Source organism: Haemaphysalis longicornis, unplaced genomic scaffold (genome assembly GCF_048455015.1).
Source record: "Haemaphysalis longicornis isolate Haplotype H1 unplaced genomic scaffold, Haemaphysalis longicornis Haplotype H1 scaffold_9, whole genome shotgun sequence".
Lineage (NCBI taxonomy): Eukaryota > Metazoa > Arthropoda > Arachnida > Ixodida > Ixodidae > Haemaphysalis > Haemaphysalis longicornis.
The window spans coordinates 51,361,330-51,376,007 of NW_027526460.1; the positions used below are offsets into that span (position 1 = coordinate 51,361,330).

At 49.6% G+C, this 14,678-nt stretch overlaps 1 protein-coding gene across 1 annotated transcript in view; it reads right to left on the reverse strand.

Moving 5' to 3' along the window:
- Nucleotides 1–14,678, reverse strand: part of LOC144153178 (calcium-activated chloride channel regulator 2-like) — a 452,168-nt gene that overhangs the window by 288,958 nt on the left and 148,532 nt on the right. Inside the window, exon 3 of the mRNA XM_077684827.1 lies at nt 11,542–11,969. Coding sequence (XP_077540953.1) covers nt 11,542–11,724 — 183 coding nt within the window. The 5' untranslated portion in view covers nt 11,725–11,969. The remainder of the gene's footprint in view (nt 1–11,541; nt 11,970–14,678) is intronic.

Here is a 14,678-nt window from a genome sequence, read left to right on the forward strand (position 1 = left end):
TTCCTTTTGGTTTTGCTGTGGCTTAATCCAGTCTTCGTATCTGCGAACATAGCGTGGCTTGCTTTTTTCGTCGCTGAACAAGATTATCACAACATGCCCTAAAGATCATGCCGTATTGTGGAAGATTAGTATGTGCATTTCAGTTTCCGAATTAAGAGTGTGTTAGCTTGAATGTCAAGGTTTAATTTCGACTATGGGCAGTACAACGACCACTTTGCTAACTTCGTGAGGTACACCAGGGAAACCTAATTAGCTAACTAGCGCCGAGCTAAACGGGATCTGTACTCTCGGGTTTTCTTTTTTTTCCTTGAAGCAAGAAATTGCCGGCCTCCATCTCCTCGCTAAAACAGCTTGTTTTGTAGCAATCCCCAAGAGCGAAAAGTACAGCGCAGGCGCCCTTGTGACTTCAATGTGCGTCTAAGTCGCTAAAGTTTCGGGAATAGCAGAACCGCGGAACCCACGGGACCTTACACGCGGTAAAACGAAGGCACTCAAGCCTGGCCATGGCGCCGGGCACTTTCATAGTCACAGGCAGAGCACGCCTTCAAAATCCACTTTTTTACGCCGGCGGACCTAGCTACGGAGCCGAAATAAATTAAAAGTGTTAGCGCGGAACGGAACGGAAGAGCGAAAGCAAGAAAACCCAAGCTTCGCTGCTTCCCCGCTACCAAGTTGAAGAAGGCCGCGCGGACTCCTCGTCGGGAGTTCCACGTGCAAACCCTGGGCGGGAGCCGTTCTCGTTTTATGACAGCGAAACGCGTTCGCCGAGCTTTCTGCTTTTACAGCTCCTCGGTGGCAATAAAACCAGATTTGCCCCTGCCGCAGATGGAGAGGGAGAGAGAGACAGAATGGAAGAGGCGAGCTCGCAACCGGCCTGCGTTCTCGCAGAGCACTCCGCGAAGCCGCTCGTGTGCGGTACACGAAACGGAAGCGTCGCTTTTCGGATACCGCAAGGCCCGGCGCTGAGCCCCACACTCTTCCTGGCGGCCTCGGAAAGGCCGCAGCGTTTGCGCGGGGGGTACGGGCGGAGGCGGCGAAATGTTCCGTGCTCGAAGGGCCACGAATCTCGCATGCATGAGGTTAAGTGCAGGACCGTAGTGGCTCCCCCCTCATTTCCCCCCGGCCACCTCTTCCCTCGTGGCTATCGGCTTATTTTCTCCGCCGAGGCGGGAGCTGGGCCGCGGGCGTCGTGGGACCGCGCGCTACGTTTTCCGACCAACGAGAGTCTCGTTAAATGGGTTTTATTCCGCGGTTGCTTTTCGCTCGCCGCCTTTTTTATATGTCTGTTCCTTTCTCTAAATCCTCCGCTGCGTTGCTTTCGCCGCTGAACGAACATACCGCGGGCTCGCATCTGCAGAATGCGCGGCTGGTGGGGGCGCGTTGCACACGGGCTCGCTCTCCAGCTCTCTGTTCTCGCTCTTGAGCGAAAACGAATCATGATTCTTTTTTTTTTTTTTTGCTTATCACATTGGCGGAAAGCTGCAACGAGTATTCTCTGGTGAAACTAGGGGCTTTCAATCACTTCACTGTTTGCCTCACTTTGTCATTGCCGACTAAGGGCGTGAAAAAGAAATCGATTTACTCACCTTTCAACCACGACTGTACCGATGGCCGTGTCGCAAGACTTGGAAAAGTAGTTTCAAGAGCTAACGTGTTATTAAAAATTTGTTGGTTTGTATCTTGTCCGGGGCGCGCATGTTTCGTAAGGTTTTGTACTAACATTTCAAATCGCTTGTTTACCCTAAAAACAAACTTACAGATAAAAAGAGAGGGAGGGAGGGGGAAATGTTTAATCAAGCAAATGGTAGTGGTTGAGCCAAACAAATTATTTTCCTAATTGACTACCTAGGTGTTCTTACTGTTGGTTTTTCTTCCCACGCCGACACACACGTGTATGAATGTGTGTGCGCGTGCGCGCAATGTGCATGTGTGGTGCGCTTAGGAGGTGTGCGTCCGCGCGTGCGTGTGTGTTTTGCGTCTGTTCGTCCAGACAGCAAGTAACCGATGCATCATGTCAAGGTTATGCGGCCCGTCCGCTCCGCTTGGTAGAGTTCATATACAGAGGAGTGAAATTTTCAACTGTAAAGTACGCCTTCTAATGTCGCCCTTCACTGTTCGATACATCGAATGTCTGGAGTGACTGGAGTTTTATATAACCGGCAAAACGCCGCGATATTTTTTAGGCTGAGATTTTTAAGAATATATTATCAATCATTTGGAATTCACTGACCCAAAAGCAACAACTTAAACTACCTATATTTGTGTTAGGAGTCACGCTAGAGACATTCATCCTTCAAAGGAATTTACGATTTTCCGAAAAAGTGAAACCCGAGTATTTTTTATACTGTACCTGTTTAAAATAAATCTCATTGAATGTTCCCGCCTCATGTGTACACAGAAAAAAAAAGGCACTGCAGCAAGAACTAGATTTCAGCAGTAAAAGCCCATCGACAGTCGCTGTTGACCTGAATCCCAATAAGTAGGAACCACTCAGCGACGTGGGACCAAGCACGCAGATATAAACGAACGACAGCTCGACAAACCTGAAGCACCGCTCCATTCCGTGAGCTCCTGCCGCAGCGGCAGCCTCCGGCCATAGACACCTACGCGCAGTTCCGTCAACGAGTCTCCGGCGAGTCATAAATTGCGCTTCCGCAAACAGCGCGTAGGTGAAAGATCGTCCTCAGACTGAGCGAAGTATCGGCAGAGACCTGCCCACTCGCTGCGAGAGCCGTAAACGACGTATCCCTCCACGGCATCTCCTACGTGCAAGTATCAGAAGCATTTGCGAGGAGACTTGTTAGAGCAAACATCTGAAATTAAACACGCCTAGCAGAGAGTCCACAGTGGCGGGTGTTCATCGCACATAATGGTGGCTTTTGTAATCCAACTGTGTTCCAGATCCCCTGCAATAAATGAACGTGAACAATACATTTTTGCAGCCCACAGACTTTAGTTTTTTTTTTAAATAGATCGGGGGAGGAGAGGGGTTTATAGGCAGCATAAACAGAAGCAGCTACAATTAAATTCTGGCTTTACACGACAGTAAATTTTGATGAACTTCCTTAATTGTGTGGCAAACAGTTTTTGTTTTCATGTTTGCGGACTGCTGATGATCTAGTTTATAATCTAAAGGTGCACCCTACACAGTTACCAGTTTCTCTCTTTAAATATCCTTCTTTCCTTTTCTATATATACAGGCGTACATAATCAACTCATTGTAGGGTTTCACGCGCGGACGCAACGCAGGCGATGAGGCGCGCCGTAGTGGAGGGCTCCGGAATAATTTTGCTTACCTGCGGATCTTTAACGCGCGCCCAAATCTCGTACACACGGGCGTTTTTGCTTTTCGCCTTCATCAGAAAAGCGCCCGCCGCGGCCGGGAATAGAACCCGCGTCCTCGCGCTCAGCAGCACAACGCCATCGCTTTTGAACCACCGCGGCGGGTATACATGCGTACATACATACATACGTACATGTATGTATGTATGTATGTATGTATGTATGTATGTATGTATGTATGTATGTATGTATGTATGTATGTATGCATGCATGTATGTATGCATGCATGTATGTATGCATGTATATATGCATGCATGTATGTGTGTATGTATGTATGTATGTATGTATGTATGTATGTATGCATGCATGCATGTATGCATGCATGTATGCATGCATGCATGCATGCATGTATGCATGCATGTATGTATGCATGTATGTATGCATGTATGTATGTATGTATGTATGTATGTATGTATGTATGTATGTATGTATGTATGTATGTATTATGTAGGCATGTGTGTATTATGCATGTATGTATGTTGATTTTGATTGATTGTGGGGTTTAACGCGCCGACGCAACGCAGGCGATGAGGCGCGCCGTAGTGGAGGGCTCCGGATTAATTTTGACCACCTGGGGATCTTTAACGTGCGCCGAAATCTCGTACACACGGGCGTTTTTGCTTTTCGCCTCCATCAGAAAAGCGGCCGCCGCGGCCGGGAATCGAACCCCCGACCTCGTGCTCAGCATGTATGTATGTATGTATGTATGTATGTATGTATGTATGTATGTATGTATGTATGTATGTATGTATGTATGTATGTATGTATGTATGTATGTATGCATGCATGCATGCATGTACGCAGGGGTACGTGCAAACACCTTTACAGAGTCAAGTGGCTCAATATGTATTTAATGTTTAAGGAGGAAAATAACGGGATATATCCCGCAATGGTCTTTAGAGTTCCGCTGAAGCCTTATCCCCTGCCTACGCTTTAACTATTTCCCCCCACCTAAAAAATTACACGTTCCTACGCTGCCTGTGACTGGATCAAAACGTTAAAGAAGTCTCACAAACATTCTACACCGTTGCAATAAGATTTTGAAATGGCTCATTGGTATAACGCTGAAGAAAACTTGTTCTTGATTAAGAGTAGCAAAGTAAAAGCGTCATCGGCACAGGGAGAATTGAATAACTTTTTGATGTGTTAGCCATACAGAACTCCAGCAAGAATCGCTTTAATTAAGCAGCTTAGAGCACGTGCATTAAAGTCTAGCAGGACGTGAAAAATCTGATGCACCATCTAAATTAATGATCAACCCTTGTCCCCTCTTTACTTTATTTTCAACTTATTTCATAGAAGATTTGTAATAATCGGCTGTCAAGGTAACGAAGGTATACACTACTTTGTTTTACAGCATAGCCCATCGCAAAGAAAATTTCATGCGTTCGCTTACTATGAGCTATAATGGTCGCAATTAGAAAGATCGGAGGCGCGTTTCAGGTTTCATCATACATGTAATTTTAAACAAAATCGATACGGCTGTGCCGTAATTTGCATGGCGATATTTCTCTAAGAGCAGTACTAGCTTTATTGATGTTCGGATTTTTTAACAGCGATGTAAAATATAACTTGATAGTATCTGATTTCGGCCCACAAAAAAAAGCCCACGTTGTTGAACCCATGGTGCCAGATTAATAAGCGTCTTCGGGCTAAAACGGCACGTGTTATATCACGGATGGGGCTTTAGTGCGGTGAACTCTACGGTAGCGCTTTTTTTATCATTGTGGGCAAAGCATACTGCCTCCGACATACCAACCCAGAATTTCGCGCGCGCAGATTTTTTCTCGCGGATTTTTTTTTCGACTTCCATTTTCACTTCTTTTATTTATTTATTTATTTTCGTGGGGTGAAAGTACATTCACACATCAGGAGGAGGGCAAGAGGCTACAGCCTGACGAGTCCCTTCCTCCGAGGCCCTTCTTAGTCCCTCTTTCACAAAAACTGCAATCTTACCTTATTCGGTGCTACAGAAAAACTTTCAAACAAGCGGATAATATAATATTATATATATATATAATATTATATATATATATATATATATATATATATATATATATATATATATATATATATATATATGCATTCAGCCAGAAACAATTTCTTTCTTTCCACTTGTTTCTTGCTGTACTTTTTGTATCTTTTTGAAATCATGTGTCCCCCTGCTCTCAGCGCTCCCTACGAGCCTTTATATACCCTGTATTCTACCTTTGTACTGTACTTGAAAAAGGCTTGACCCCAGCCGAAACGTCGTAATAAATGCTATGTTTTTCGTGGTGATTCTAATCTATTAATGATCTATTATACTATTCAGGTGTCAAGCCCTGTACTGTTTAATATATATATATATATATATATATATATATATATATCCCACCGCGTTTCTTGCGAGACTCTGGAAGAAATTCTGTCATTCTTAAACTGGGCTCGTGACATCTATATCCGGTTGCGTCGTCATGTACATTGTTTTTTTTTTGTTTTTTTTTTTGCCTGTTGGTCGCTCTCGCTCTCTCTCTTTCTCGCTATCTCTTTCTCTTTCTATCTCTCCCCCCCCCCCCCCATTCCATTTTTCACTCTTTTTTCTTGTCTACTTCATATGAGTGACTGTCAGCTCAGGAAGGTGCCACGCCGTACAAGCAAACTACGCACTAATCCGACATCCTGACTACCGAACCGCACACATGGGCGACGTCTTAATATCTCTGCAGAATTAATTCGTGGGAGAACAAGGGCGCGCGCCATTATCTCTCGTGAGAAACGGCCGTCGTTTAACCACGCCGCACCAAGCAGCGAGAATCCGGAAATAAGTTCCGGACAGTACGGAGCGGGTGAAGCGGGAGCGTTTCGCATAAGCATTCACCGGCCGGAGCATGTCGTTTACAGCAAAGTGACGATGCGCCTTGACCGGAAGAAATGAATCTCGGTGTCCGCGCCGGCAAAGGGGCCGGGGACAGCGCAATATATAACGACGGCGGCGCGAGCTCTGTGTACACACTCCCGGCCGAGCGTGCTCGATGCTGCTCCGGCCCTGTCCAGAGGCTATAGTTCCTGCCTTTCGAAGCTGAATTCGCCGCTTGTTTAAAACGTTACATTTAGCGGGCGCAATTCCTGAAACAGCGAATTTACCCAAGCGCATTAATCTTCTTCCAGCGATGTATTTTGTAGCAGACCAAATATTTAGTGCAGTTCACTGCGCAAGGACTGAGGTAACCGTAAACATCGCAGGCGAAGATTGACTGGGAGGGAAGTGGAATAGATCTTTCGAGAAATTTTCGAAATCCTCCTCTTTTAAAATAATTCCGCCAACCAACTTTTGAGAGCTATTTGTTTACGTTTCGCTGCAAGCGGGTCGCCGCACCGGGCTATCTTATCCCGTGTATCAAGAATGGCGCCCTTTTGTTTCTTCTGTCGTACGCCACGCACGGCAATCTTTTCCGTTAGTGGGAATTTTTAACCCATCGTCCGCTTAGACTGTTCTGGTTTGTTTTACAGTGTTCTGGAGCTGATGGACTATTTCTGGAAAAGTACTGCTCTCTGGGATAAATGTACGGAGACGTAACGCCGCGCTATTCGATTCGCCAACGTTCGACTGGGCACGTGAGTTTGCTGACTGCTTTTTCGACGTCTGTCCTTTCCCTCTAGTTTACGACGGAGAAGAAGTTCACTCAAATACGCTTTCTATTTTAATTTTGTGGGTTTTTGTGCGCTCCGAAACCGCACATGGACTATGAATCGCGCCATAGTGGAGGGCTCCGATTAATTTGGACCTTCTTTGGATATTGAACGTGCGCCGAAACTTCGATGATTAGTGAGGTTTAACTTGCCGACGCTACACAGGCGATGAAGTGCGCCGTAGTGGGGGGGCTCCGGATTACTTTTAGCTACCTGGGGATCTTTAACGTGCGCCGAAACCTCGAACACACGGGCGTTTTCGCTTTTCGTCTCCTCTAGAAAAGTGGCCGCCGCGGCCGGGAATCGAACCCGGGTCCTCGCGCTCAGCAACATAATGCCTTAGCCACTGAGCCACCACGGTGGGTACTCCACTAAACTGTAATTACTACAACAACATCGGTCGTTGTGCACGACGTGACAATATGAACTAAAAATGACCAAACAAACAAAATTGTTTCCACACAGTGAGGGCTTGCAGAGTGAATGGCAACGACCTACATGATAAAATTAGAACACCTTTCTTTTATCGCCTATTTTCTATATTCTGAATCTGGGAAGTACTTCTTTCTCATCTATGTATAAACAGCAATGGAGGTGTCGTGACGGCGTCGCCCTCAATACTTTCGCGGGGGACAACACTTTCACTTCATCCTCACCACACGTGAACCGGGCTACCCGATGGGACATGAGAAAATAAGTATCTTTTTTCCTCAACAGACAGAACGGGGGGGTAACCAAGGTGCAGGATGGGCGTGTGAATCACCAGGACGCCGCCACACAGACAGAGCATATTCCTTGTGCGTGCCACTCTATGTATACCCGCCCGCATCACAAAACACACTGCAGAGCAACCGGAAGGGTTCTACAAACGTGACGCCATCTTCAAGAGCGTCACGACCGTCGGGTAGGGCGCAGCCCTGAGCTCCTTCGCCATAGCCTCGCCGGGACGGCCTCAAAAAAAAGAGAAGATGGAAGAAACCAACACGCTCGTCGCTTTCTCCTTTCAGTATCCCTCCACAGGGCACGGCGTTCCTGGTCTAGCCATACTCGACGAGCACGGCAAACCACTCCCAACAAAAAGGAGCCTACGACATCGCCTGCGTGCCCTGGTTTTCGTCTCACGAGGTGCCTGATAAATTCGACCGGACTTTGGTGATAGTTTCTTGCCAGCCAATAACAAAACAAGGACGAACAGTTGGCCATCGATTGTGCTGAAGCGATTCCAGAGAGCACAAAAACAAAGCTTTCTTATCTGGAAGGAGCTATAGGCTCTGGCGAAGCCCAAACGAACACTTTCGCTTCCCGGAAACGACCAACTGCCGCCGGCCGGCCACCAGCGAACGCTCTCTTCTCCCTCCTTCGTAACGAGGGTGCAGATTACCGTCTGCGCTTAACAAAGGGCGCACGCGCGCGCGCTTATTTGGCGAAACAAAGCAGACGCTCGCATATGCGGGCCCGTGCCGGCCGCGTGGTTCCCGGTGCGACCCATTTTGGCCCGGTCCTGTCTTCCTTCTTGTTATTTTTTTTTCTTTACTGGGCACAAGAGCCCGTCCCTGTCTTTCTTAGAGTAATTGTTCGGCACGGGCGCTTTCTACGAGCAGCTGCAGCCGCGCTTTCCGTTTTCATACCCTTCGGCGCGCTACACGGAACACGACCGCGATTTGTTATCTAATTAGGGCGCTTACGCGGCCCCGCGAGCTTTGTTGAAAGTGAACGCACTGCACGTCGAGATAGGCCGGAGACAAACGTCGCCCACGTGTTTGCCTCGTAAGGAGCTGCTGCCTTGTATCGGCCCGCTTCTCTGAGTCCGCTGGCGGTTTTAACCAACACTGGGGACGAAAGCAGGCTTTGGGATCCGATCGGTAGTTCTGGTATCACTTTTACAAGATTTTAAGCCCGGTAGAGACTGTTCGAATCGCCGCAACAGGGCTGCAGTACAATGTGTCTGCATTAGCTCGATAGCACTATCGTGGCCAACTTGTGTTCAAGTGCCTCTTGGCGAAGTGCGTGCTACAGACAGTCCCTGCGCAGCGATATGATATCTACGATTACGGCTAATTATGTGGAACCTGCGTACTCGGCCACGGCCAAAATAGGTCGATACCGAATCGAGTACGGTTGAGCTCTGGAGGATGAGAGGAGCGGATTCTTCGCCGAGACCGAAGAGCTGAGCCTTGTACAATGATGAGCACGACATTTCAGATGCTTAGTGGGTATGTAATAAGGGTTAATTTTTTTTTTCAAAAGTAGTAATACAAATATCAAACAAACACACGCACACACACATACACAAAAAGGAGGTAGATACAGGGGCAGTCACAAGCTGCAGCCTCTATTCCGGACAGTTTCAGGACACCTACAAAAACACTGTCCCGCCCTGTATGGGCTGATCCACGGCGCTCTAATGTCTTCCATGCTGACATTCCTCGCTCGTACAAAAATCTCGTGCCGTCATTCGCCCAGACGAGGATCGCGGCCAAACACGCGACCCGTGTTTAGTGTCCTCCGTAACACACCAAGTGGGTCGCAAAGGTGATCGTTCAGGGAGGCAAAGCCTATCCCGTCCCTCCTCTCATTCACTACGTTTTCTCATTCTCAGTTTTCTCAGTCAACTGCTGGTGGGAATAAGCCAATTAAAACTACTGTTTACGGCTAGTGTTCATCTGAAGAAAGCTATCAGCAAAGTGCGCGTCATTGTGAATATATCTCCGTTCCGCCTTGCACCTGCATCGTGCCTTCAGCTATACAAATACAGTAAAACCTCGTTAATTCGAACTCGAAGGGGACCATAAAATACTTCGAATTAAGCGGAGTTTGAACTAGCGGGCGGGCGCTACAGAGTGATTGGACATCGCACCACTCTGCGCGGGAAGAACACAAAGAAGCCACATCTGGACTCGTTATTGCGAATTAGGCATAACTACACGTTTGTGGCACGTGATTTCGTAAATGATGCTTCGTAAATAATAAGGGCATGCGCCGGAGCACTGGCGCCGGTGGCGCGGCGCCCTCTGTAGAAGCGAAATAAGCTGTTGCAGGAGCGTAGCACACGCCCCACGCTGTTGTTTTTGTCTCGTTGTTTTGCGTCTCTAGTATATTTGGTTTGGTATGGAATTTGCAACGCATTGTAATCAGTCTGGGCCGACTTCTTCTGCGAGGGGCGATGGAAACCAGGGGACCCCAGTTCGAATTAACCGTTCCGGGATACCGACGCGCTCGAATTATCGGGTGGTTTTCCCCCACTGAAATGTACAGGGCTGTGCCGGGACCATGAGCGTGAGTTCGTATTAAACGAAAGTTCGAATTAACGAGCTTTTACTGTACAATGACAGATTATGCGATTACGAACCGAAACGGTGATTTGACGCGCGAACCACGGAATGCAAGTCTTTCTGGAAGAGGCTTCTTACCTTGGCGACTGCAGTACATGCCACACCAAAATGAATAACAATAGCAGCATGCTTTTTAAGCTTAACGCAGGTGATGGCGTCGCGGTTGTATCCGGTTTTTCTTATGTGCACTCACCGCGTGCTACTTCCATCCCTTCGCGCGTCTTCTCTCCTCCAGTTTTCTTGTCTGATAAGGTGCTTCAACTTTAATCTTATCCCTTCTTTCAATTTATTGTCTTCGTTTCCCTTGCGGCGAATCATATTTAGAGCATAAAAGGAAAAGCTTTATGAGGTAGCAAAGCGGGACTTTAATGGAAAACGATCTACGGCATCAGGGTTAGGCTCCATGAAACCGCATTACATGAAACCTGGCATGGTTGTACAGTGATGCTCCTTGGAAGCTAAAATAGCTTCCAAGCACCGCTTGGCACGCAGAGTAGTAGAAGAGCACTTCCGCCTCTCCACAGAGGGAGCCATATGAATTCCTAAACAATTAATTTTAGTGGAAATTAAGACCAGTAAAAAGACGCAGACACGACAACACAGCAGGCAGGACGACGCTGTACGACGCTGATTTTGTGTCGGCGCCGTTTTAGCTGGTTTTGATTTCTTCAAATGATGAACGAACAGGCCCAGTCTTCAAATTTGTTGGGTTGTAGCGTTACTAGTCTTTAAGAGAAAATACAGAGGGGCGAGAGATATATCTCTCCAACAAGTTATAAAACTGATAAATTACCTTTTTTAGATGTAAGTTCTATAGAATAGTAAAGGGACTTGTATTGTACAACGGTTCATTATACTCAGATTACGATGTAAGGCTGAGAAGCCTCCCCTAAAACCGGCCCGTTTCCTTGGCTATTGAATGTCTGAGGTTGCGCTAATACGGTTGAGAATTAATTTTATAAATGACTTGTAGGTTACAAAGAGGACGCTGATGGGTCTCATTTTAAACTCTTGGCATCATCTTTCTTGTGTAGAGGCACTAATCTGTGTTTTTTTTACGCCTGTGACACCGTTAAAGTCCTGAGGAACTGTGGGAATAGTTCCGAGCTTGCATGCGGAATGGTTCGGCGGGACTTCCCGATCGGCGCGTGGAATGAATGAGACATTCTCGACTGAAATAAGCGTACGTACTCACCTCAAGTGGCGGGATTAGCTGTCGGCCGGCGACGTTGCCCTGTAGCCTCGCTGACAGCGCGACGACGATCCCCGTGTAGCCGTTCTCCTTGAGCTCGATGCGGGACGCCCGAAGCGGCGGAGCCACGTCGAAGACGAGGCAGGCCACGAGGACCACAGTTCTGGCCACGGCGCAGATCCTCATTCTTCCTACCGGTCGCACTCACACACACACGCGTACGAGACACTGTTCCCCTCGGTCGCTGTGTCAGCCGCCCTCCAAAACTCAGCTCTCCCGCATGGCAGCAGTCAGTCACCGCCGTCGTTCAACCGGGCTCGAGTCCCTCTGGAAATAATCCGCGCAGTCAGCCGCTGTTTTCTCCTCTGAGTCTAGGAAGAAGCCGGCTTTCTTCCGAACTCCTCCAAGGAAGCAGCAGCGGCACTGATGACCTGCGCAGGGAACACGGGGGAGGAAATGGGGGGCGAGAATTAGGAATTGGAGGGGTGCACAGCTGAAGCAGCACAGCGCAGCGGCGGCCGTCAAGCGGGCGTCTGCACTACACGCAGCCGACGGAGTTCGAGAAATGAGCCGGAGGGATAGACCGAGGCAGTGAGGGCGGGAAATCCAAAGCGGCCCGAAAGCCGACAGGCGCCAGAAAGAAGAAAGAAAAAGGGGGCGGGCAAACCACGGCTGCGACCTCGCGGTGTAGCGTAGGCAGCATGTTCCCCGAAAACTACGGTGTCCCTTTCACTTTTCTTTTGGCCGCTTTTGTTTCCGTCCTCGAAGGCATTCTGCTCTGTCTAAACAGACATCCCCTCCTCCCTCCTTTCGCCTGCATGGGCAGCGAGGAAGCGCCGCCGTTTTTCCGTGAGGAGGCAGCCATACGCGGCCCAACTAAGAAACCAAGAAGAGGAAGAAATGAGGCGGCGGGTAGGAACATCGGCTTTCCGGCCTCTGCAGCCGGTGCTCACGGGAGGCTTGTTCACTGTCAAGCGGCCGGCCCGAACGCCGCGAGAGTGCGCGCCGGAAGCAAACAGTGGAAACCGCAGAACAGCTTCTTAGCCTCCCGCTCCCTCGGTCGCCCCACGCCTTTACTTACTTTCGCTATTTTAACGTTGGCCCAGATCGCACATGTACTCTCATCGGCCTTCGCCCCCTTTCCCGGCCCATCCTCTCCCCCTCTTCCATTCTCTTAGAGCAGCGTCCACCGTTCCTCCTCCTCCTCCTCCTCCTCCTCCTCCTCCTCCTCCTCCTCCTCCTCATCCTCGCCTCGGCGGGTGGTGGCTCCCTGTTCTTCGTCTCGAACGGAGGAGAAACAAGGATCCGGCCCAAGACACGCGCGCCCGGAGTTTAGATGCGGCGCTGGGGCCCTTGGCCTCTCCGCCAGACCACCCTCCCACCCGAACTTCTCCGAGGCGGTGACCGCGGGCTCACTTTCTCCGCCCTCGCTTTCTCGTTTTCCGCCGTTCAGCCCGTCAAAACAGCAGCGTGCCTGGTGCGCACGAGTGCGGCGGCAAGGGCTGCTCAAGATCGGACCGCCACTTGCCCCCGCACGCGGGCGCTCAGGACGCGCCCGGGGCGCAGCATTGCAGCAGGACACGTCTTGGGAGGATGAGTGCTCCCGCATTATGGTTTTCGTCAACCCGCCGAAAGGGGATAAGTGTCCAGATGGGGGCATCCCCGCTGCGCGCGCGATTGCCATTTCTCGAGCGGAAAGCCCCCCCAGAAAGCAGGCACGCACGCCGTCCTTCACGAGTGCACGCTCGTGAGCGGTAGATCTTCGTGACAGGCTGGGGGTAGCCAGTTGTCAGGAGCCGCCGTTCAGCGTAGAGCTGCACGTGTTTTCTGGAGCAGTTTCTTTGTCAGATCGCGGGAGGAGGCGTGTTCGAGGACGTCAGAGCGGTCGCGAGAGGCGGGGAGGAGCAAGGGGCGAGGATGGGGGATGAGGATGGGGGATGAGGCAAGGCCGAGTGGGGATGGAAGAGGGTCACGGAAAAGGGCAAACGGGACGACGCAGCGAAAAGGAAACTTGACGCCGCTTTTCTTAGCCGGCCGCGCGTTTCGCTCGAGGGATCTCCAATTTCCGCTGGATCGGTCCGGGAAAGAAGCGTTGCCGCTCAAGCGACGCCCGGGTTCCGCTCTCAGTTCCCCGGAGAACGAGAATAATAAGGAGAGCATGGGCCCGTCGCCGCCGAAACAGGTGCGCGAAACGTGCGGGACGCAATTATTTTTCGTCCTCCCTCCTCGCCGCTTTCTCGGGCCCGCTGAACCGCTATGCTCGCGGACCGAGCTTCGCGGTGCGCGCACAGAGCGGCTTCGAAATGGGCTTTTGCCGTTTGTGGGCGCCGGCGTGATTCATTGCGCTCTGCCGCATATTTGGAACACATTTCGCGCGTTTCAGCGAAGAGGGCAGCCATTGCTGCTCCCCGTGTATGTACATTCGTCTTCGTAACAGCAGCCCGTCCTTGTCGGCTGCATTAAAAATAAATAGACGGCAAAACTTCGTCTTGAAAAATGTTTCTTTCTTACTTTTTTTTTATAGCGGAAGCGTGCGTAAAGCTCTTCACTCATGAGTTTTGTGGTTTTGCTGGCACAATAGGAATGTGTGGCACGTTAGAGTGCAACTCGTAAGGGCAGTAGGTGTCGGGAGTTGTACTCGGGTGTTGCGCAAGCCACCCCGTCGTAGTGAATACAACGTGAGAAGTCGAAATGAGGTGAATAGTAGGTGAATAGACCGCCGTAGCTACAGATCGGGAATTAAGCGCTGAATTGACACAGTTTGTCGGCCCGCGTGTTGTGGCACCAGAACCAACACGGCCACACCTTCAAAAACTCCTGAAAAGACATAATACAGAGAAAATCTTCAAGTAGAAGACAGAATGGAGTGCTGGAGTGCTCAGCCATACGTAATTACAGCGCAATGTCAAGTATGACACGTAACGTGAAGTGTGCACCTTTGGCGAGCCGAGCGGGGGACAAACTTTGCACAGCAGGGCTAAGTGAATGTGTGACGTCAACTTCAAACTGGGATTCACGCGCCGAAGCTACAAAAAAGTCGTGAAGCGCACCGAGATGGGGATTAATTTTAAGCAGTTAGGGTTCTTCACCCGCGGGCACCGAAATCTTGGCGCAGCGGTGTTCTTGCCCTGCGCCTACAC